This window comes from Hyperolius riggenbachi, chromosome 5 (assembly GCF_040937935.1).
Source record: "Hyperolius riggenbachi isolate aHypRig1 chromosome 5, aHypRig1.pri, whole genome shotgun sequence".
Taxonomy (NCBI): domain Eukaryota; kingdom Metazoa; phylum Chordata; class Amphibia; order Anura; family Hyperoliidae; genus Hyperolius; species Hyperolius riggenbachi.
The window spans coordinates 267,015,435-267,040,961 of NC_090650.1; the positions used below are offsets into that span (position 1 = coordinate 267,015,435).

Below are 25,527 nucleotides of genomic sequence, written 5' to 3' on the forward strand. Positions count from 1 at the left end.
CTTGCATCAATTTGATAAAATGCGTCCACACAAACGTTTGGCCACATTTGACAGTGATGGCAGCTAATATATTTCTCGAGTACAAGTATTTTAATTAAGGGCCAGTTCACACTTAAAGGCTTCCAGATTGGATCCAGGTCAAACGGATCTATTTTTCTGAAAAAACTGATCCGTTTGAAACGGACCTGATCTGGATCTAGTGCACGTTCCATGTCAACACTAATGCATCGCTGCTCACCTGTCTCGCCGCCACCGCTCGGTCCCTTCCACAGCCTGGAGGCCTGCAGAAAGCATGACTCTCCATAGGCTGCAACAGGCCAATTTTGCCTAGTAACAGGGAGAATTTTCGTTGGTCCAACATAAACCAATGAGAATTCTCCCGGTTGCTGAGGATTCTCATTGGTCTGTTGCAGCCCCATGGAGAATCCCCATGCTTCTGTCAGCCTCCGGGATGTGGCTGAAACAGGCGACACGGATGCATCGACTTGCCTAGTGACAACGGACATTGTCCGTTCTCATAGGCTTGCATGAGAACGGATCAGGAAAAAACGGTCAAATCCGGACTCTCCATTACATTTTGGCTTTCATGCCACACCCATCCATTTGCGATCAGCGTTTTTGCACGAGCGGAAGAGAGTCCTGTTTTTTTTTTCAAATAAGTTTTATTGAAGCGAGTCCTATTTTTAACATAGGATCCACTTCCTGCGTTTTTTTCAGAGCTTTAAAAACGTATCCCACAGATACGTTTTTAAAACAAGTGTGAACCGGCCATTATACAGGTTTCAGTTGTAGAGCCATTATATTCCTGTGGTCTGAAACTTATAAAATCAAGCAGACTATTCATATTTCTAAATGTTTTAATAAGTAGATCTGTCTTGACATAAAGGCAAGTACATTCTTGAACCTTAAGTCCTGAAATTAGAATGTATAATACACATACTAAATGAAATAACATGGAATGTCTGATCAGGCAATCTTTTCTTTGAAATAAATATGTATACAATAATTATGAATAAGTTGATAGCTGCCATTAATTGTAAACATTGTATAACTGATACAAAAAAATATACCAGTTGTGGAGCAGGGTCATAATCACCCCATCACATTACAGCTAGTGGCCTCCGCCAACAGTGACAGTAATGTTGCCCCATTGGTGGCTGGAATGCCAATGTCTGCAATGTAAAGGCCTGCTGGGTGGGAGTCAATGCTAGCAATCATACCAATAAGTAGAATATTACCCTTCTGCGCTGGGAGAGTTTATTGGTCTTGGACAGAGTATAACCTTAACGGATATCTGAACTTTCACAATACGGTACAGTTATCCTTGCCCAACCTGTAATTTAAAATTATAATTGGAAATCCCTACTGGGGCATGCTGCTATGTACAGCAGAGCTTGTTAATAATAATAATAATAATAATAATCCGAACATTTATATAGCGCTTTTCTCCTGTCGGACTCAAAGCGCTCAAGAGCTGCAGCCACTGGGACGCGCTCAGGAGGCCACCCTGCAGTGTTAGGTGTTAGGTGGTTACGCAGAAAAGCTATCTGAAGGAAGTTCAGTTTTATGTTGGTTCAACTACAGTAAAAATATGAGTGCACTATATCACACTATATACTAATCCCTACCATTGTCCATTATAGTCTAGGGCCAATTTCAGGGGGAGGCCATTTAAATTCTGCAGGTTTTTGAGATGTGGAAGGAAAGCAGAGTGCCTGGAGGAAACCCACACAAACACAGGGAGAACATACAAACTCCTTGCAGATAGCGCCCTGGCAGGGATTCTAACCGGAGACCCAGCACTGCAAGGAGAGAGCGCTAACCACCACGCCACTGTTTATATAATGCAATATTTCACTATGGTGATTCATTCAGGTTTGTTTTTTCCTGAGGGCCTGAGCCCACTAACGCAGGTGTGCCTGCTTTTCAGCAACAGATCAATGTTACAGATGCTGAAAAGCAGACAGAAGCGGCCACAACTGCACTAAAAACACTCAGACCCTGAGCAAACCTGAGTGGTGTGTGATATCTGGTGCTGTGCCCAAGGACTGCACATTGGGCAGATGTTCCAGATGCTACTGTGGGTTTCTGATGCTGTGGATTCTGGATCAATTGACTGTTGAGTGCTACAAATGGTTGCAACACTTGCTATATACACATGGTGAACACTTTTCTGGCTCTATTCCTCGTAATCAAGTTACATCCACCCCACTGTGCATGGTAGGTTTTTCATAGGTAGACTTAGCTCCCTGTGGGAATTTAGGTATTTTATAGATCTGGAATTGGGGACTCATCCATCTGCTTTAGAGCTTATTCCAGGTAGTGAGAGACATGCACAATTGTTTACAGGTGAAGGCAATAGATAATTGTACTATGGAACATTAGTATGTAAGGATAACTGTGCTTTCACTTTCAGTCGGTTTTAGATACTGTGGAAAAGGATGTAAAGAATTGTCTGTGTTATTGCTATCTGCTTCTTCAATCTCCTGTCATTTGTGATGCTGGAGGCAGGTTAGAACAAAGAAAGAAAAAATCCCTTGGTTACGCCAGAAAAAAAACAAAACAAAACAAAAACACATCTGTATAAAAACAAAATAAAAAATTCAAACAGAAGATTACGCTAGAGGAAACAAACTGAAAGCAGTCCCTGATAAAACTGAATTCCCTCACTTCCTGCTGTCTTGACATCCATGAGAGTAGAGTTCTCTTCACTGCATGGAAACGGCAATAAAAATGTAGAAGAGATTATTATTCCTGCTTGCTATTTTCAAGCACAGGTTTAAAACCGCAGTATAACTACAGGACATGGAACCTCCCCCTCCTCATACCACTTTCCTTGCCTCCCCTTGGTGACCCTGACACCCTGGAGGCCCATCTTACAAGGGTCATAAAACAGGTATGGCAAACATGATTCACACCCATAACAAGTGTTGCCACAAAACCACCTGATCTGGAGGGATGCACCTGTGAGTCAGGGGGAAGGAAAGTTGTAGCCATTATGGTTACAGTGGCTGCTCCCCTATAGTTCTGCCTATGCAGACAGGTCTAGTTAAGCTTTACAAACTTTACTTAAACCAATTACATTGCCTGTAACATATAAAATGCATGTAAAGAAATACTATTAAAAATAAAACCTTGGGTATTTCTTTGAGGCAAATTATGTTTGACATAAAACATTTCATGTAAAATATCCGATTCATAGGTATTAAGGCTATGAAGACTTCATAAACCTTATGATGGAAGTCATGACACTGGTTCCCACTCTCAGTATTTGACTTTGATTTAATAAGGGAGGAACTATTGGGAAAGAACAATATCCCAAAGCAACAACTAAAACAGCTGCTTTTTTATTCTTCTAAAAGTGAAGCCTGGTAACCACGAGATAGACAACAGTGTCTTATCGAAGTAACACAAGTCATAGAATTGTATTTGCCAACCCTTGGAATGTATGATTAAAAAAAAGTTTCACCCTAGTTTCCCATGATGCCGTTGGGTGACAGCATGGCATCCATATGCATGCTAAAGGCAGTCTGAGACTTCACTTTAGACACATATGAGCCCTACAGAAACAGCAGTCTCCTGCCTGCCAGAAAAAAAAAAGAAAGAAAGAACTCAGTACCAGCAAGAAAACTGACCATGAGGGGCAGTATCTTATTGGCTCGGATTCTAAAATGGATGCCAGATTATTACCAAGAAAGAAAAATTACAGAGATAAGGAGGCCAAGAAAAGATGGTGATCATACAGGATGGTGAAAAGGTTTTGGTGTCTCAAAATAATTTCAGATGCAGAAATTCCAATATATTCATTGAAATAAAATAAGAGTTTAAATCTGAAAAAAAAGAGTTCATTGTCTTTATATGTGGCATAAGGTGCTCGTTTTGAATGAACATCAATATGAAATAGGTCATAATAGGTCAATAAGCATAATCCTTCTAAATTTTCAAAAGCAAAACAAAACCTTCATTCTGCTTTTACAGAATACAAAAAAAAAATCTACAAAAATATAATGTTAATATTTACATATAGACTCTGAATTCCTTGTCATAGACAATATATACATATAACTATAATGGATAAAGTCTGTCTCATAAAGAAGCCATCTGAGCTAAAGAGAGTTTAAAAAGCTGGGCTTGGTTGGAAAGTTCTGTCACACGGTCCACCATTTCCTGAAGTGATATGGAACTTGGGTAGTTCAAAGCAGCCATTTTTGTGGCCATTACAATGCTCTTGAGAAGTTCACAGAGCTGGTTGCTGGAATTCATCAGTCTGTTGCAGATTTCCTTTGTGGACACTTGTCTGGCCAGAGTATCTCCAATAAATACCAGCTTGTGGGCACTCAGTATGACAAACTTGCTGTGAGCAACAAAAATCCGGGGTGGCTGAGATGTGCCCATACAATTGAAAAAGGCACCCGTAGCATTTAGGAGGGAGATGAAGAGGGTCTCACACTGGTCAGAGTAAAAAGTGAGTAACTGCTTATCTTGAGGAGACAAGGTGCTGTTTTCAGCAGGGACTCTGTGAGGTGGCTTCCACTGTGAGATATCATTTTCCACTGGTGTGGTAATCTCTCTTTCCAGCTGCTGGAACTGACTCAGCTGCAAGACACAATGAAAAGCATAAAAGCTTCGGTTATTTCTAGAAATAGCAGTAAATTAAATGCTAAAAAAAAATAAAAATAATAATAATAAAATAAAATAAAAAAAAAACTGCTTACCTGATGCTGCTCTAGTTGTGGCTTTCCCTGCTTGATAATATTTTCCTTTTCCAAAAGCTCTCTCTGGTGTCGTTCAAATTCTTCTTTTCCCTGAAAAATAAAGAGTACGTAAGTTAAAGCATTTCCATGACTGTAGTGGAAATTCCACATCACATAAATCCCAGTGAGGCAAATCTTATATATAGAATCTGCTAAACTCAACGTTGGAACATGAAAACTAACCTGAGGGGTTGCTTAAAATCAAACTGTCAAAAATATTTTATGCGTCAAATGTGTATGTCATCCATACTACAAGAATAACAGTATATGTCATCAGTATTAGAGAGACGGAGACAGACAGTTTTTGCAGGGATTACATGTACCTCAAATCAAGACTCTACCTGTTCCTTCCATGCTTGTGTGAAGCTCCCAGAACATATACTGGCATAGAACCATGGTCTGATAGTGCCAGTTATCCCGCAGGTACACACCTGAGAAATGGTAGCGCCCTTTGGCCTCAATTCACTTTAAGCTTTATTAAACACTTTATCGAACGTTTGATAAATTTACCTCATGGGTAAAATCTAATTTTGAATTCACTAAGATGTTATATACTGTATATTCCTGCATATAAGACTACTTTTTAACCCTTGAAAATCTTCTGAAAAGTTGGGGGTCGTCTTATACGCCGGGTGTCATTGATGCCGGGTGATACGCCCTATCCTGTTACCGCCTCTCAGATCTCCCTGCTGAAGGAGCGCAATCTGTTCTTCCATACCGCTCTGATAAACAGGTAGGCAAGGAGAGCTGACCAGTGTACTTAAGGAGAGTTGACCAATGCAACAAGTCAATTGACTATATACTGTTATATACTGGGTAACACATACAGTACAGCACCAGTATCTGTTCATACACAGCACCAGTACATGATTTTTTTAAATTTTTATTTGGTGTGCGTTGGAAGAGGGGTAGTCTTATACGGCGAGTATATCCCAAACTCTATATTTTACCTGGAAAAGTTGGGGGGTCGTCTTATACGCCCAGTCGTCTTATACACCGGAATATACGGTATTTATCGAATGTTTTATTGATAAATGTTCAACAAATCTATAACACCTAAGTGAATTCAAAATTAGATTTTACCCATGAGGTAAATTATCAAACGTTTGATAAAGCTTAGTGAACTGAGGCCATAATGTGTGACCTCCCAATTTCTCCAATACAGCTTGTTGCTGTAATAACTCTTGATGTGCTTTGTGCTTTCTGTTCTCCTGATCACAGTTGTCATATTAACCCTCCCTGGAACTGATGGGCTAATGGGCATGGCGCTCTCATCCAAAAGCATTGAATTATGGGTAACTCAGTTCTACAGCAGCAAAACTAGCAGAAGTGAGTTTTTAATATGTTGAAAACAGATTGCATCTAAACAAGGGTAACCTAAATGGCCATTGGCCAGCATGGTAGCTAAGTTGGCAGTGCTCTCATGGTGTTATATTGCCAGATTCTAACCCCAGCCAGTAAACCATCTGCATACATTTTGCACACATTTTCCTCCATTGTGAACCTATTTGCTGGGCCAATGAATGGCATCGATTGTATGGTATGTTAGCAATATTTAAGTATGGGGAAAATAGCATCATTTTGGACCTGTGTCTTCAGATTTAAGTCCCTGGCCACTGTAAAATACTGAACTATCAGTTTTGTGGTCATTACAGCTAAATATTTCTAGAAGGTCACAGAAGGCCTTTACTCTGATGCCCCAAGATGAGGCAGAACAAAATCTACTAACTGTGTGCCTACAAGAGAGACAAGAGGGCACCAGCGTGACTTTATTTTAGATGTAAGCAAGTCATTGAAAGATCACAACTATAATGTAGGACTCTGGGGTAGATTTATCAATACTAGAGAAAAAGAAACAAAAACAAAACCGGTGGAAATGTGGAGCAGATGCATAGAGCAGTCAATTAGTATCCTTGATCTTAGAAGCTGCTCCACATTTGCACAGGTTTTGATAAACCTGCCTCTCTGTTCTCTTGGTCTTGGTGATGGGCACACACATTGCATAAAGCGAAGCCACGGGTTTACACTGAACACTGACATTTCAGTATGCATAAATACCAACTACAATATGTTGCAGTTTCTGAAATTGCTTCTAAACCACCAGGCTACAGTTTCACAGAAAAACACACAGTCTCTAAAGCTGCATCTACACGCGTAGATGCGGCCGCGATGTGCCTTATCAATCGAGCCGCTGATGCGGCTCGATTGCTAAGATCCGACAGGACGGATCTCCCCGCCGCCGATTCCCTGCTCGCTCCCCGCGAGGGGACAATGGCAGGGAATCGAGCTGAAGATAAGCAGCGCGGCGACGAGCGGGAATCGAGTGGGTATTGATTCCGGCGAGCGGGGACGCGGAAGAGGCGATCGGGCGGCTAATCGAGCCGCCGGATCGCCGCCTCATCTACACGTGTAGATGAGGCTTAACACAATACACATTTTTTCTTATCTATCTATCTATCTATCTATCTATCTATCTATCTATCTAAAAAAAAAAAGTTGAATTTGTCAGACATTATAACATAGCAAATATTATATAATTTTCTATGCCTGTCTGTGAGAGATTTTTTTTTATTAAAATGAAATTGGAACATCATTGCCTACTGAATAACAGTCATAATTCCTAAGACCTGCAATACCTGAATAAGTACTATGGGGCTGCAAGCCTCTGACACAGGAGACCTGGGTTTAAATCTTGGGTCTTCCTATTCAGTAAGCCAGTACCTACTCAGTAAGGAGACCTCGGGCAAGACACCAAAACACTGCAGGGTGCCCTACGGAGCACACCCTTAGTGGCTGCAGCTCTAAAGTGCTTTGAGTCCGGCAGGGGAAATGTGCTTGTACAAATGTTAGCATTATTATTAGCCGTGTGGTCGCATCTCTAGCACTGTTGTAACATTGTGGCAGCTTGCTTGTTATGCTCCCACTATGACAGCAGAAATCTGTCCGCAGGCCAGTCAGTGAGCCAATCACAATGATCACGGTTTTCAAAGAATGGCTCTGGTCCTTAAAGTGACACTGAAGCCAAAAAAAAAAATAAAATAAAAAATAAATAAATAAAAATAAATAAATAAAAAAAAATAAAAAAAAATAAAAAAACTTATGGTATAATGAATTGTATGTGTACTATGGATAATAGAACATTAGTAGCAAAAAAGATAGTCCCATCTCATTTTTATTTTCAGTTATATAGCTTTTTTTTATAACATTGCATTATTCTATTTTATTTAAAGTGGAGCTGTCAGAAATACTATTTCAGAAAAAAAACACATATATATAAGTAGCTAAATACTTGCTTTTCTTACATAACTTATGTATTGCACTGTCCGCATTTTGATTTTAGTGATTTTTCTATAGTAAAAAAGGGAAAATCCTTCTTAGGATTTTCCATTTTGTCTGAGTCTATCTTGAAGCCAATCCGGACATTTCCTCTCTTACTCTGCCTGTGTATCAGTGCCCCCTCCCAGTCTTCAGACACCCCCACCCAAATCTGCAGTAGAAAGTGCATTGAGAAATATTGGCCAATCAGAGAGGAACAGAGGTGTGGGAGGGGAAAACAGGAAGGAAGGAGGCTCCAGCCAATCAGGCTGCATTAGTTAAGTCTGAGGGGAAAGTAAAGAAGAAAACCCAGCATCATGCCCTGCAACTTCCTTTGTGCAGCAGATGTACCAAGTAAGAGTCAGGGAAACTAGGGAATGAGGTTATGGAAAAGAAAGAGAATGATTTTTAACTTTTGGATTGCCTGGTTAGCATCCTTTTTACTCAACCTGTTTCTCAGTGTTTTTTTGATGCATCCATGCTTCAGAAAGCAGTACTGTCTTCTACCCAAGTTGGGTGGAAGAGCTCAGAGAAGTTCTTTTGCATAGATAACAACTGAAGTTTCTAGACTCTTCCTGTACTGGAAAACAATACAATACCATTTTCTTTGCTACTAAAGTTCTATTTCTTAGCTGTACTACACATACAATTCATTATCTCATAAGTTTATTTTTGCTTCAGGTTTGCTTTAAGGGGCAAGAGCCATCAGGTCCAAAAAAGTGGTCAACGAGCTAATCATAGGTAACCACAGACTGGGTATGCAAGCATATCAGCCAGTGCTGTATTATAACATAGCCTTGTGGTCCTATAAAATAGGATTTGGCTTTACTAAAAATAAAGCCATATTGCTGCAAATATCATGCCATGTGTCAGTTATGTAAATGTAAAATACATGTGTATTACCTGAAGGTGTACATAGTCGTAGTCATCCATCCAGCTCCTCATTGTACTATCAATGTTCTTAAAATTAGGGCTGTGGTCCTTCCTCATATGTGGAAATGCCTGATTATTATCTTGAATGATATGAGCCTTTGAATCATACATAATCTCAGAAATCGTGCCAATTGTCCCTGAAGGTCTTTTTTGGAAATCAACAGGAACACTCTTAAATAAATGTTCTGCATGAATACTAATAGTAGTAGTTAACTGCTTTGCATCATCCGCAATTGTCCGAGCAACCATAACAAACCTTTCTAAGCTGTCACATTTATTGGCAGTTTTCGTGAAAGTAAGAACATTGAGTGACCAGTTACAGTTATCAAGTTCTTGACTGGTTTGTGTTAGGATCTGATGAGTGTCATCCAATCTCTGCAACTCTCTTTTCATTTTATTATAAAGTCCAGGCTCCGACACGCAAGATGCATTGGCAGTAGCACCCTTAGAGAACTGAAGATATTCAAACAAAGACTGCTGTACCTTGTCTACAGCAGAATGTATTTCATTAACGTGTCTTTCCATGTAAACATATGACCGCCATTCAGCATTAACAAAGCTCAACAGTTTAGATACAGAAGATTCCACCATTTGCTGAAGCTTCAGCAGCAGTTCAATGGCAGAGTCAGGATCCATCAATAATTTCTTGTCCTGAGATGGTGAGGAAGTCACAGAAGATTCCTTGGAAGTTGTTGAGGATGTAGACATGTTGCTCCTAGTGCTTCCAGTGCTAGAGAATGAAAGTCTATTTACACCATCCGTTACATCGTGAATACCTTTACAGTCCTGCTGTACCTGTGGCGGGAAATCATATATTCCTTCCTGATCATCAGGAAAACCTTCAGCATCTCTGGAGAAGTGGACTCCTCGTGGGAAATCATAATCTTCTGATGCTGACTGATTCTGCTGATTACGAGGGAAGTCATACAAGTCAGCTGTCCCTGAAAGGACATCCGAATGTAAGTGACCATTCATTTTCATGCATGGCCCTTGACACGCTTTAGAACTTGGAGGCAATATGTCATATGTCATGTCTGGCTTTTGCTTTGCTGAAGATGGGAAGTCATACACCTTCTCCATAACTGAAGGCAAGGTATTATAGATCTGCAAAAAAAAAAAAAAATATTTCTTATTTTCCATATTTTCCAAATCTGCTGTCATTAAAACAAACAAAAAACAAACAAACAATCTTTATGTTGAATTATTAAAAGCTTTTATTCCTTTTCAGAATGGTACTTATCTGGCTGCTGGTTCTCAGACCTTTAAAGGGAACCCAAGGCAAGGGTGATATGGAGCCTATCATATTTGATTAATTTTAAACCATGCAAGTTGCCAGGCTGTCCCTCGGATGCTCTGCCTCTAAGGGCTCTTTCACATCAGACAACGCGAACAGGAGTCGTTCTCCTGCACGCGTTCTCTGCCTGTGGCGTGTCATCGGGTATCTGCGGTGCGACGCAATCAGCGGCGGTAGCTGGTAATTAAACCCAACGGAAAACGCCGGCTCGCGGGTGCGTTGGAGGAAAAACTGCGCCCGGGTGCGTCGGAACCGCAACGCATCAAAACGCAGCGTCCAGTGTGAAAGGTAAAATGAAAGTCTATGGACTTTCATCTTACCTTGGTTACCGTTTGCGTTAACGCACAAAGTCTGCCCTAATGTGAAAGAGCCCTAATGCTTTTAGCCATAGACCATGAGAAAGCATGCAGATCGGGTGCTCTGACTCGAGTTGGACTGGATTAGCCACATATTTGCTTCAGGGTTGTGACTCAGATGCCAGAAGATCAACAGGACTGGCAGGCAACTGGTATTGTTTAAATGGAAATATATATGACAGCCTCCATATCCCTTTTCACTTTAAATACTATGAAGCACTCACCCAAAACAAACATCAGGTCTGGTTTGTTGCAGGTGCGATTTAGATGCCTCTGAACCCTAAAAATCAGCATGACAGCCTGGCATTTTCTAAAAGGGACATAAAAATGGCAGCATCCAAAGTCCTCACTGTTAAGGTACAATCTAGTCTCTAGGACAGTTGAAGACTTCCCCTGGACTTTCCAAAAATGGAAAAAATGGGTTGAGAAAAATAAATTCTGTAACTTACCGCTTGTGGAGGAGGAACATCATAAATGCCTTGGTCTTTGGCTGGCTTTGAGTACATGCTGTTTTTGGAAGCTGGTGGAACATCATATACCTAGGACAAAAATGGATAAATCTGATTTTATTATTCTTTAGGGGAATATACAGTATACAAACTACAGTATGTTTAAAGCATACAGAAGAATACTTTCACTCACTATTCCTTATTAGCAGACAGACATGTCATAAGTACGGTAACTATATTTATGATTTGAAGCTCCCAGGAAGAATTTGCTTTCTCATGTGGTTTTAGTTAACCACTTGCATATGCCATAAATACTGTATTGGCAAGAATACCCATCTACATCCCCACACTGTTCTAGCATTAAAGAGACTGATCAGCTTGTCATAACTAAATTGTCCTTTTATTTGTTACTTGGTGTCAAGGCAGAAAACCCCCAATGAGACCTTTCAGATGCCTTGCCTGGGCTCAGTGCTGGTAAAAAAAGATTAGAAAGCCAAATTCTCTGAAAATGCATCTGACAGCAAATGTATTTCCTGACAGTTGCACAAGCATGTTACTAGCAACAAACTGATGGGGGAAAGAGGGATTCTGAAGGGTTTCTGTCATGATCATTTTAGCTGAAATTCACAACACAATGCACAAATATACTTAAAGTGGCAAAAGTTCTGTTAACACCTTTGTCCTTTGCCTTCCATGCCACCTATCTGGACTCACAATACAATGTAATTCATATATATCACTACAACACTCCGGTATACAGCAGATTTTTTTACTCTAGAAAACAGTCCAAAGTATTGCTATGCGCTCAAATATATCCATTTTTCTTACTCTTTATAAAAACAAAACTAAAAACTGTAATATTAAAAAAAAGAAAAAGGACCAAATGTGCACTCCGTAACTGTGCATAAGGCACCCCAAATTTAAAGGATGGCCATGTTTCATATTCAGAATAAATCAAGTGCCTTTTAGATGTCCATACACATTACATGGATGCTTGGCATGATGGCAGAAGCTAAACAGAAGGGTTCTTTTTTTTTTTTTTTATCCTCCAGTAATTGTTACTACTGTATATATTTTCCCATTTCTAATGTCCATGAAGAGTGAAGAAAGCCAGATTACCCACGTGCTGACTCAGGTCAGGCATGAACCATCTCATATCAAAGAAGAAAACCTCCCATTTCTACATTTACATTCCTCTTGATTCTAGCAAATGGACAATTTCAAATCTGCAGCAAACCATTACAAAGAAATGTACATTCGGTGTTAAGCTACACTGTAAAGGACGTAAACGCTTAAAACAAAAGGGTTTCGTTTTTATAATGAGCTATACTTTGTTATAAACAACAGCTACTCAGAAATATGCTTTTAACCTTCACTCCTCCTCAAGGGATGGGGGGAGAAGGACCCTCCCCAAAGTTCCATGCATGGTGTACAAGCCAAGGATTGATCACATCAGAGATTTTACAATTCAGCTTTGCCCGTTTAGTATGGGGTAAAGGGGCAGAAATAAAATGCAAGGCTGGAATAAGGAAGTACAATATACTTCATAGCACACTAATACGGATGATAATGTCTCTAATACTTTGTATTATGTAAGGCTACTTACCCCCTGAAGTCGAGCTGCAGGGATATCATAGACACTGGTTGGCCACTTGGAAGAAGAAGATTCATAATTAATACCTTGTACCATCCTACATGGGATTTTTACCTGAAAAAGCAAGAAACAGACATATTAGGTCAATGATAAGGTAAAGGTAAAAAGGTTACAGTATATGGTACATTACTATAGACTGCACTACAATAAAAAAAAAAAAATAGTAAAGTTATCCTTATACTGTAACTTGTTTGGTTAAATTTTTGCTTGTTTTACTAATGTATCTTTCAAGCAAGTAGCACACTATGTCATAAGAAGCATGCAGTGCATTTCTGGGCCACGTTTGGTAGTAGCATCCTGAAGCACAAGGTCCATGGAAACAGGTATTTTCTATCAAAGGTATTCTCCAATCCCATTGACCTTCACAAGCATGAGAGCACAACTAAATTTCTCTGGGAAATACAAATACTGCAATGCAATAAAATCTGCCTGACATTTCAGCATCTAGTGGACTATCCATTGTAAGAAGTCAAAAATAAACTGCAGCATTGTGTGTATGGGGTGTGTATGGTGTGTGTACAGTGCTCATTCCCAGGGCAATATGTAAATGCTTTACTAGGCCAGAGAAAGAGCCAATGGAATTCATATTTATAGCAGATTCTCATTTGAATTTAGGATTGGCTGGCAATCCACTTATTGCTAATTATAAGCAGGAATGGTACATATAAAGAACACCACCTTTCTAATTCTTAGGTTTTTAATTAAAGTTATAGTGGTACTTATCCGTTAGCCGGGCGCATCCTCTAGGTGGCGACAAAACTCCAGAGTTACATCTTTCCCTACTATCCATGTCGGCCTGGAGGGGGAATCGTAATTAGCGCCACCTGCCGGATGCGCCCGGCTAACGGATAAGTACCATTATAGTATTTCAATACATTGAATATAAAAGGAGGATAGTTTTTTTTATGAACTCTGAAGGAAAAAAAACAAAGATACTCCAGAACAAGTAAAATATTTCCTTGGCTAAATGTGCCGGCGTCATGGAATGTACTTCCTGGCTTTAATGCTAATGAACTCTTAGCAATTTCATTTATTTAGCTTTCTCTTGAGTTCCTGCAGTCATTTTGTGGAACACAACACATTCCAATCTTATAATCACTTATTTGCGCAATTTAAGAAACAGCTGGGGAGCCTGCTGATAAGTGCCTGCTATAACCCAAAACATACTGAGCGAGTAGGCCTGCATCACGTCTACACAGGCAGAGCTCACCTCAGAGTGTATATATGATGTGCTTTTATGTCACTACTAGTGCACTGCATGCAGCATGTGGCGCAGATAAGCTTTATCAGTAGCTGAAACAAAAGGGATGCAGCATATTACCAATAGCCAAAAGGTGTTATTCCTCATTTAGGGCAGTTTAGAAAGGTTAATTTAGCATGTCATCCTATTGGTTCCTATAAATGCCTTCTGTTTTACTAAGGCACATTTTTATTCAACATGGCTTTTATAGGAAGAGGGTCCCTTTGAGTCTCTTATACTTTCCTAGTGGTTCTGGGTCACTATGAGCCATCTGGGTACTTTTACGTTCCTACAAAACAACTGAACAGTAATGTCAAGTAACCTTGAATCTAGATGACATGAATGGCCCCATGACAAACCATCTACACGACCTGTTTATTCCACGCACCATCCAACTAAACAAACAACTCCCCTGTATACTGCGCACACAAGCGAAGCGACGGACTGGACGATATGGCCGTATTCAAAACAAGCACACGTTGCTCAAACAACCTGCACACACGTGCCCAGCTGCACGATATCAGCCCACCTACCGTGTGAGTTGATCCGTCAGGTGGATTGGGCAAACTGACTCGCCATGTGTACACACGCCTAATTGTCAACCAACAGATCAAAATCTGACGACAATGTGGATTGTTTGGACTTGTGTATAAGCCTTAAAGGTAACCTGAAGCAAAAGGGATATGGATGCTGCCATATGTATTTCCTTTTAAGCAATACCAGTTGCCTGGCTGTCCTGCTGATCATCTGCTGCTAATATTTTCAGCCATAGACCCTGAACAAGCATGCAGCATATCAGGCATTTCTGACATTGTCAGATATGACAAGATTGGCTACATGCTTGATTCTGGTGTACTCCAGACCCTGCTGCAGCCAAAGAGATCAGCAGGGATGCTAGGCAACTTGTATTGCTTTAAAGGGAAGGTTCAAGCAAAATAAAATCTTCTACCAGCCCCATGCAGCCATCCTGTGCCCTTGTAGTCACTCACTGCTGCTCCAGTCCCCTGCTGGCAGCTTGCCAAACTCGGAGGTCGGCGGGACGCAATGCGTACATTTTTACGCATTCCCGCTAGCGCAGGAACATTAACACATACATTTTTACGCGTTACTGGTTCAATGCGTACATTTTTACGCATTAAACCAGTAATGCGTAAAAATTTATGTGTTAATGTTCCTGCGCTAGCGGGAATGCGTTAAAATGTACGCAATGCGTCCCGCCGACCGAGGTCGGCAAGCTGCCAGCGGGGGACTGGAGCAGCAGTGAGTGACTACGAGGGAACAGAATGGCTGCATGGGGCTGGTAGAAGCCCCAGGTAAGTGAAACTCTTTTTTTTTTATTTTGCTTGGACATTCCCTTTAAAGGGGAACTGAAGTAAGAGGGATATGGAGGCTGCCATATTTATTTCCTTTTAATCAATACCAGTTGCCTGGCAGCCCTGCTGATCCTCTGCCTCTAATACTATTAGCCATAGCCCCTGAACAAGCATGCAGCAGATCAGGTGTTTCAGACTTTAAAGTCAGATCTGACAAGACTAGCTGCATGCTTGTTTCTGGTGTTAGTCAGATACTACTGCAGAGAAATAGACCAGCAGGGCTGCCAGGCAACTGGTATTGCTTAAAAGGAAATAAATATGGCAGCCTCCGTATACCTCTTACTTCAGTTCCCCTTTAAAAGGAAATATACGGCAGCTTCCATATCTCTCTCGCTTCAGTTGTCCTTTAACCTTTTCACCTCAAAGAGTTTTTCCTCTTAAAAAAAAAAAAAAACAGAGCAATTTTCACCCGTCAGTGCTCCTTCCATTCATTCACCTATAACTTTATTACTACTTATCACAACGAAACAATCTAGATCTTGTTTTTTTCGCCACTGATTAGGCTTTTTTTGGGGGGTACTTTTTGCTAAGATTTTATTCTAACTCAGTTTTAATGGGAGGAGGCGGGAGGGATTGATGTAGTACCTACACCCCTGCACAGAGTTGTGGCATTTTGCAGGGGCGTAGTTACTCGTCCTGGGGGAGGGGAAATGGTTAAAGGACAACTGTACTGAGAAGAATATGGAGGCTGCCATATTTATTTCCTTTTATACAATGTCAGTTGCCTAGCAGCCCTGCTGATCTATTTGGCTGCAGTAGTGTCTGGAGTACACCAGAAACAAGCATGTAGCCAATCTTGTCATATCTGACAATGTCAGAAACGCCTGATATGCTGCATGCTTGTTCAGGGTCTATGGCTGAAAGTATGAGGGCCCGTTTCCACTATCGCAAATCTGCATGCGTTTTCTGCACGCAGATTCACACAACCAATACAACTTAACAAGCCTTTTTTCTGTGCAGGAAAAAGCACAGAGCAGAGCCATCAGAATCGCATACAATGTAATTAATAGGAAATTTAGCATGCGGTTTCGCTATGCGAATTTTCTATGCAAAATCGCATACGTTTTCACCTACAATCAATGTAAAATCACACAGGCACTGACCTGGTTAAATTCGCATACAAAAAAAAAACAAAACGAAAACGTATGCAAATTTTCATCCGCATGCGAATTCGTTTTCACGTTTTCCACAACGAATTTGCACCGCACAGGTGGAAACGGGCCCTGAGAGGAAAAGGATCAGCAGGCAGGGGCAAACACAGGATTTTTAAGGGGGGGGGGGGGGGTTCCTGAAAGGTCCAGAAGCACGTATGTCCCCGAGTGCTTCCGAATACAGGTGGCTCCATATTGCCCATGCACAAAAGTGCGCTGGCGTATTACTGAGCTGCCTATCTTTGGAAGTACTCAAGGACACGAGTGTTTCTGAGGGCTTCTGGTAGCAGAAAATTTGAACGGGGTACAGCGCTGGAACAACTCCCCGAGAGAGGAACGGGAGATAGACTTAGTTTGGACAATTCAGTGGAATATGCTACATAGTGTCACATAGCGCAAGCGATACCCATATGATGCAGGGATATATGAATCTGCGGAAGCTGGCGGCGCTATATAAATACTAAATAATAATATTTTGCCTCACTAGAATTGCACTTTTATTTAGCTTTCCTGTATGACAAGAAGACACAGCCAGCTCTAGGGGAAGAGGGAAACAAAGGTGAATGAAGGAGGCTGGTGCACACCAAGAGTGCTTCTGAGCGTTTTTCAAATCAACAGTGATTTGAAAAGCGCTTGGCTATTGTTACCCTATGACAGTGTTCTCACAGCAGCGTTGTGACTTTTTCAAAATCTCATGTATACTGCATGTAGCATGTTTTTGAGCGATTCATTCAAAAATCGCTCTGAAAATCGCTTCACACTTACAAATTGCTAGCGATTGCTATTGTCATTTTGGCGTTGCACTAGCCCAGAGATAGGAGTGGAGAAATTGAGAATAGCCTGAGATGGAGCAGAGAACTTATCTGTATTGCAGTCCTACATCAGACAGGCTACATGCCTGTAATTGGACTCCTGTCCCTGCCAGTCTCCCACACAAGTCAGAAAGAAGCCCTCCTGGAGTCTAGGGACTGTCAAAAACTTTTCAACTTGTTTAACACCTTATCCACACATGCAGTCATTATAACAATGGGGAGAGACCAGACAGATGTTTGCCCATGCACCCTGAGTCCAGGCAAGCTCTGCATCATGCTGTGCATATTTACCAGCTTGCCTGCCCTCTAATTGCATCATGTCTGACACTTCTGTGCTGTGGAGAGTCCTGGACTCCAGAATCAACAGTCTCTCACTGCAGGCTGCATCTTTTTGTGGGGGAAGCTCGGCTGCCTCTCTCATTCTATTAGCTGGAGGGAGGCACCAGAAGTAAGAAGGGAGGGAGAATGAGGCTGTTTATATTATGCGGGCTTCCCTGGCTGAATACACAGCTCAGTGCAGGGGGGGTGTTTCAGACACCCGGAATAGCCCCCTGCGTTCGCCAGTGAGCAGGGTAGCCAGGCTACTAGTATTGGAAGTAAATATGGCAGCCTATATGTCCCTCTCGTTACAGTTGTCCTTTAACACTAACACTACTTTCACCTAAAGCCTGGTCAATAGTTAAGCACTTTAATGACAGGTTAATTTAATGTGCACTTTTAGTAAGTGCATCCAGAGAACTCACTGTAGACAAAAGCTTTTAAAAGTGCTGTAAAAAAACAACAAAAAGTTGATCAAAATGAAATAAACTTCTATGTAAAGAGAAATGAAAAACTCCACTGACAGAATGTCACCGTTTGTACATGGGTAATGCCTGCCTCTGAACAATAATTAAGTGTACATACACTATATCAGTGTCTTCTAAAGACTGCATCAATGATGCACTGTGAGAAACAAAAAGTACAATGTAGTAAACTGTAAAAGAATACAGAGGCTGAGATAAAGCAGCCTATTACAGTAACTGCCCACACTGAAGAAATGCACTGTACTGTGTAATTTCCTCTATACTTCAGTGTACACAAAGGTTACACTACTTCCTGTTGCTCACATTTCAGTTCCTGGTGCTGCCATTAAACTCTGATTTTCTCAGGGAGATGCAGAGGAGAGAACAATGAGGGATCTTGTGTGAGAAAAGAATAGTGAAGCAAATCATTTCTTTCCGCTACTGGACATGCTCCAGACATCTGAAAGGCAAGGTGACAGCCTGAAAGCTAGCCTAGAGATCAGAGGGAGAGAGGTCTGACCTCAGCTGTCACTCCTTACAGACAGAGGCAGGTGTTGTGACTAGTAATGTCATCAGTGCTGGCTACTGACTTTTATACCCCTATTATCTTCTCAGTAAAGGCATCTTTGTTGGAATCACTCATTCCCAAGCTTGTCCAAAAATATGCTTACAACATGATGGTGTAAAATGCAGGCTTCTGCACATGATCAAAAATTGTGCACGCCAAAGGACATTTTTAAACTAGGAAAAGGAGATTAAGGGCTTGTTCACACTGAAGGCGCTTTTGGAAATTTTTAAGCACCTGCGATTTTTCAAAATCGCCCTGAAAGCACTTACACCATGCTATCCTATGCGCTAGCTCAGATTAGGGCGATCTGTCCGCTTTCTGCTCAGAGAAGCGCTGCATGGACCATTTTCGGGGCGATTTTGCTACAATGGAAGGTATAGGAAAAACCGCAAAACGCTCACAAAATTGCTTTGTGCAGCGATTGCGTTCATGTTTTTAAGAATAAGTACATTGTATTTATTCTTTTCCAGAAGTCAGGAAGTGAAAAAAAACTGAATCGCTCTGCAAAAATGCGTACAAAAAAGTCCAATGTACAGAAATCGCTGGGAAGGGGAAAAAATTGCTTCAAAAACATCCAACGCAAACACTAACGTGATCGGAACACAATGTGAACAAGGCCTAAGACGTGGTTTCAAAAACGAGACAACACATTATGGAACTAATGAACTAGTCTGTCCAATCTAAGAAGCAGTAGTATTTTTATATTGGGACTCAGGGCCATAGACTACAATGGGAGGAAACCTGGAAAGTTAGGAGACTGCTATGGTTTGTAGGGTGCTCCTGGGATTTGTCCTCATATAGTTTAAAATAGGTGTTGAAATTATGAAATATGATCAATATGACCAATTTCCAAGCAGACTTGTTTCACTCTGGCAAACTGTATGCGGCCACCCTTTCACAAGCCCATGTGGAAAGACAGCACTAACTGCTGAGAAGATGTTAAGAAAAAAAAGACATTGCAATGGAAGTGACTTTTCTCTTGAATGAACAATTACTGGTACATAGATTGAGGCAACAAGGTGATTTCACCCAATGCATGTGAATGACATTTTAAAAATAAGATATGGTAACCGTTGCTGTAGAACTCAATCTGGTGAATTGGCAGGTTTCAATTTGTGCCTATTGGATTCATTTAATAGATAGTCTAATTAGATCATTCCATTTATGGCTACTGTGGGGCTCTGTGCTCATACATAAAGAAGTTACTAAAAAAGTATGTTTTAGGTTATTGTATTAAAATGTAAGCTGAATGCAGTTTGTTTTGTTTTTTATAGCAGATCAATGAAGCTTTAAACCTGACCGGGACATGACTGGGAACTTCAAACACAGCTAGTAAACAACATTTCAAAAGTTTTTTTTTCTTCAAATTAAAGCCTCCCAGCCAGGTGAGACACCAATTCAGCACAAGGGCCTGGACAAACAGCAGGTGTTCTTACTGTGCAAACAGAGCACAGCATAGGACAGAGCACACAGATTCCATCTATTCAGTGGATGCCACTCATTTAACTACAAAGCAGCACTCTGGACTATATGGTCACTAACTAGGCCAGACAGGCTCCTTTCACACTGGGCCCATTGCATTCTGCTGCAATGGACAATATAATCACAGCGGTATGCAATTATACTTCTATGGTACATACTCATCGTCACACCAGCAGTGCGTTCTGCTGGAGTAACACCACAACATGCCGTGCATTTACCGGACGACATGCGCAGCTACAGTGGCAGTGAAGCATACTTTCAATGTATGCAAAAGTAACTAGTCAATGCTAGCAGCCACAAGTTGAATATGCTCCAAGTATAGTCTGCTGTAAACTGCAGTTCCATCCAAAGCCCAGCTTTCAATTTTGGATCACTGCTGTCATATTGAATCAGGTGGTGTCATGTGAGAACGAATGTCTATTATAAAAAATACACAAATAACTTTGCAGTCAGTTTAATCATGGTCCTATTTGACGGTCTCTTAACAGCCCACTGTAGTAAAACTTCACTACTGGCGTTTCCATCTATGAGGTAAAATGAGTCGTTGGGTAAGTCAGTCCACAAGTGCATCTGTGAGCTGGAAAGCAACGTTTGGCAATTTTGGCCTTCCATAGAATTTCTTAGCATACTTAGCATGTCTTGACTGCATATGGTGTTTCATATTGTTAAGCACACCAAGATATTTACAACTCAGTGCTGTAATTAGCAAAAGATTCTGTGCAAGCAAATGGTGAGAGGCGCGTTTACTCTTGAATTCTGCAGGCCCCTCACACCCCCTTTGTTTTAAAGCCGATTTTTAGTCTTGTGTTGCCCAAAATGTTAATTGACCCTGTAAGGTGTTTGGCTGTAGAAACAATTTAGTCTGTTTACCCCATACATCAAACAGGCAATAAAATCGCTGAGGGATGAAATAAGAAGGAACTTACATCAATGGGCAGAGCCTATAAATCTCTATTATCCTAGCTGGTTGCCAAGTCATGTAATTGTCAGTGTATGCTTTCTGACTTGTTCAGGATATGTTATGCAGATTGGAGTATCAATCAGTAGTTGTCATAAAGCTGCATGCACACTTCATTTGGTTGCCTGATACTTCATTAATCGAACAGTCCAGGGAGGCTCTGGTCACAGTGAGGTGGCCACACACCATGCAATCTGACTGTACAATCAATCACCAATTTTACCATTTTCATGTAGTATAAGAGACTAACTGAAAAATATATCCAAGTCACAGTGAATCTATTGTTATTATAAAATACATGGATGTTGGTAAGATTGCAAAAAAAAAGTATACAGTCAGATTGTATAGTGTGTGGTCACTAAGTTTACTGGTTACAGTTAAGTATCAGACTAAAGGTGGCCACACACACGATACAATAAAATGATCCGATTTTACAGTAATTCGATAAAAACGATCGTATCTCTCGAAAAAAATCGAAAGTTTTTTTTTTTTCATTCGACTGAAAAATCCGATCACATTTCCCGTTTTTTCCGATTTAAATCGATCCGGAATGCCAGATATTTCTCTTCAATTTCTACTAAAGACTGTATCTTTCTACTAAAGATTGTATGGTGTGTGTTGGATTGCTAATTTATTAATATACACACCCTAGCAATTTCCTCTGAGTTTCCAATCATTTTCATCATAATTGAGGAAAAAATTGAACATAGGTGTGTGGTACATTGGTCAGATTTTTGAAATGTTACAATCAGTCAGAAAAATTGATTACAATTCTTAAATTGAACAGATATTTAAAAAATTGTATGGTGTGTGGCCACCTTAAGTCAGAAGTCAGATTAGTGTTATAGCATGTGCTGCACTGCATGTGTGTATACAATATCAATTCATTGGTTATTCATTGTGTGGAAGAGTTAACTCCAGGCAGACAGGGAAGGGCTATCTGGATGGTGATGGCTTGGTATAAGCATTGTTTAATGTAGGTTAATGTAGAAACAGGAGAGGGCAAGGGGGTGTAGAAGTGGACCTGAACTCTTGCACAGGATGCCAGGAAAAGAGAAAAATGCACCGTGTGTTTTTAGAGACAAGAGCCTATCTAGTTCCCCCTAATCTGTAAGTAATCACAAGTGCAATTTGAGCTCAGGAAGTAGACACACTGCAGATTTATTGCAGTTCTGTAAACGGTATAAAAAAAAACAAAAAAAAAAACCAAAGAAGTGTTTTTCTTTAAATACTGGGATTAATGGGATCTCTGTTCATGATACTCCAGCATCCAAATGAAGTGGAGCCAAGCTTCATCAACACTGCTGTCTCGTATGTATGTCCCCTGGCAAATTAATTCACTGCGCCTAATGTGTATGTGATCTAAGAATAAAAAGTACTGTACGCTAATACACAATAAAGTACCTTGGTGTACGTCAAGGTCTGGCTTTTGCTAGGTCTATTATAAAATGCTGATAACAGTATGAGTAATTTGGAAAGAAAACAAGTTACCACACTAACATTTGCTGCTCAATTACATCACAGCACTAGTCTCTGGCAAGATTTCCAATTGGACAAGAAAGGAATAAATAGCACACTCATTGCCTTTATCTCAGAGACCTTTGGATTATTCCCTCATACCCTGGTAATAAGAACACTGAGGTTCTGACAGTGCTGTTAATATTGCCTTTATGAAGTCATTGCTGTATAACCAAGGGTGGGTACACATGCAGAAGGGCTGACAGTCCTCTGGGTAGGGATGATCGGAATGAGCAAATTCCTTTCCGCCGGAATTGCGAAATTCCGCCAGCGCTAAATTCCGTCGCCATTACATTTCCGCAGAATTTCGGGAATTTCCGCATTCTGGCGGAAAAATTAAAGTAATCGCAAATTAAACCTTGTTTATGCTAAATGTTAGCCCATGAGACCTAGTGGCTGTTCCCCCAGTCTTTTTTTTTTTTTTTTTTTTTGCAGCAGCAGGTGGTGTCACTTAAGCCATGGGACCTAGCGGTGGTCCCATGGCGGTCATTTTGGCGCCGCAGGAGGTGTCGCTTAAGCCATGGGACCTAGCGGTGGTCCCTTGGCGGTCGTTTTAGCACCGCAGGTGGTGTCGCGTAAGCAATGGGACCTGGCGGTGGTTCCATGTCGGTGTTTTTTGCGCCGCAGGAGGTGTCGTGTAAGCTATGGGACCTTGCGGTGGTCCCATGGCGGTCATTTTGGCGCAGCAGGAGGCGTCGCATAAGCTATGGGACCTGGCGGTGGTTTTTGCGCCGCAGGAGGTCGCATAAGCTTTGGGACATGGCGGTGGTTTTTGCGCTGCAGGTGTTGCATAAGCTTTAGGACCTGGTGGTGGTCCCATGACGGTGGTTTTTGCGCCGCAGATGGTGTCGCGTAAGCTTTGGGACCTATACAAAATGGTTGGGATAGGAGAGATAGCTAGGGAGCTGGTTGCTAATATAGGATTGATTGTTTTTTGTTAACACTGTAACTGGTGCTGAAATAATTCCGATTTTCATGCAGAAATCCGTTTGGGTGGTTTTTGTAAGCCTCTGATTGGTGCAGAAATTCCGATTTTCATGAAGAAATCCTGTTTTCACTTTAAACTTCTTCTAGGGGCTTCCTTGTGATTGGCTTACAAAATTCTGCATTCCGCATTGTTCCGCAGAAATTCCGCTATAGCGCTATGGAAATTCCGTTCCGATGCGACGGAACCACCAAATTCCGGCCAGAATTGCGGAAAATGGAATTCCGCGGAACGCGGTGAGCATCCCTACCTCTGGGCAATGACTGTCCACGATGAAGCAATGCTTAATTCAGGTGAGAGGAGGGGACCAATGAAGAGTGGTGCCATGGTTTCAAAAAAACAAAACTATGGTACGTTTACAAAATTCCATTTGCAAAAGAGGTTTTTCCCCATATACACCTGGATTTAGCAATTATCTGATTTCTGTACATTTTTAATGATCAATGCGCCTGCTCAATTTCCCGGTAAGCTGGTGTTATTCATCTTTGAGATTAGAAGACGACTTGTCAGCGTCTCCGCCATCCATCTAGGAAGTGGGTTACTCCATCTGAAGCAGAAGACCATTTACTCCTATAGAGGAATGGGGCACGGATGTACACAATGCTAAGTTATGGATGCAAGTCTGCAGTTCCAGAAAGGCCCAGCAGTCACACTGCCAGTGTTCACTGAATGTCACAAAAAAGCCAACTTTGGCTATCATTCATAAAGCATTCCCGCATACGGAAATGCTTAATACCGCTGACTTTACCGACCACCGAGCAAAATGTTAATTCATAAAGGCTCTTTCCGCATGCGGAGCTGACATTCCCGTGCAGAGTGATAACTTACCGCCTTGTGCGGTGTTGATACGCAGTTATCCAGAAAAAAGTAGCAAAATGTGCATTTATAAACATTTCCGCATAACGGTATGCGGAAGGGGATTACCGATCCCCTGGATGTAGCGGGAAGCTTGCGGAGTACTTGTAAGTGAATGGGACGGACTTCCCAAGCAGCAGAAGAGAGAGCAGCGCACGGAGGGAATCGGGCAGCTTTTCTGTTTCCGCATGCCTACCGACACCATTCTCCAGAAAACCTCCGCACTGCTATAGCACCAGGCACAATTTTTATGAATAACCACCCAGAAGGCTAAACTACTGATGGCGGTATTCCCCCGCACGGGTTCTCCTTACCGCCAGCAAGTTTATGAATAATAGCCTTTGTAGCAATTATGTTTTGTAGGGGCAGTCCTGCATTTACAATTTTGCCAAAAGACTTAAGCCTCGTACACACGTATGAGGGCTGTCGTGGCAGGGATTGGGAATCGGTGCCTCGAGCAACAGTTTGAAGCTTATTGCTTTACAGACGCATCACTAGCCTGCAGGCTAATGGTAAGTTCTGTTGACATCCGGGGGTGGGAGGACAAGAACATGGAGCACAACAGAGCAGCACTTAATGGGGCAAATAAAGGAGGAGATCAATAAACCTCATCCTGTACTATGATGGAGTGAGCCAACAGCCCAGACTTTGTGGTCGCTGTACATGCGCTATATTAACATGAAAGGTGGTCCCAAAGATAAACATTAAGTTAACACCTTCAGTTGTGTACACACACCGGATTAAAACACAGCCAGGGGAGGGGTAGGGAACCTAGGGCTCGGGAGCCAGATGTGGCTCTTTTGATGGCTACATCTGGCTCACAGACAAATCAGTAGGGGTTCATTAGGGGATTGATTCACTAAGCGACACTGCTCAAGCAGCGCAGCTTAGTGTGGCAGTACAAGTAACATTTTCAAAGTAGTGCATGCTTCTGCATTAGCATGCACTACTAACTTACTCGCGCTACCCCAAAATGAACAGCAGCTCCAATTGTCATACTCTGGACCCTTTCAGGTCCAGTGACTTTGTAGAATGAGATCCCCGCACT

The 25,527-nt window shown here is 41.4% G+C and overlaps 1 protein-coding gene across 5 annotated transcripts in view; it reads right to left on the reverse strand.

Moving 5' to 3' along the window:
• Nucleotides 1-873: 873 nt before the first annotated feature.
• Nucleotides 874-25,527, reverse strand: part of NEDD9 (neural precursor cell expressed, developmentally down-regulated 9) — a 313,393-nt gene continuing 288,739 nt past the window's right edge. For all 5 annotated transcript variants that reach the window (XM_068236898.1, XM_068236900.1, XM_068236897.1 and 2 more), the window contains 5 exons: nucleotides 12,708-12,809; nucleotides 11,102-11,191; nucleotides 8,973-10,106; nucleotides 4,716-4,805; nucleotides 874-4,596 (listed from right to left, as the gene is read on the reverse strand). In XM_068236898.1, the coding sequence (XP_068092999.1) occupies nucleotides 4,087-4,596; nucleotides 4,716-4,805; nucleotides 8,973-10,106; nucleotides 11,102-11,191; nucleotides 12,708-12,809 (1,926 nt within the window). In that variant the 3' untranslated portion in view covers nucleotides 874-4,086. The remainder of the gene's footprint in view (nucleotides 4,597-4,715; nucleotides 4,806-8,972; nucleotides 10,107-11,101; nucleotides 11,192-12,707; nucleotides 12,810-25,527) is intronic.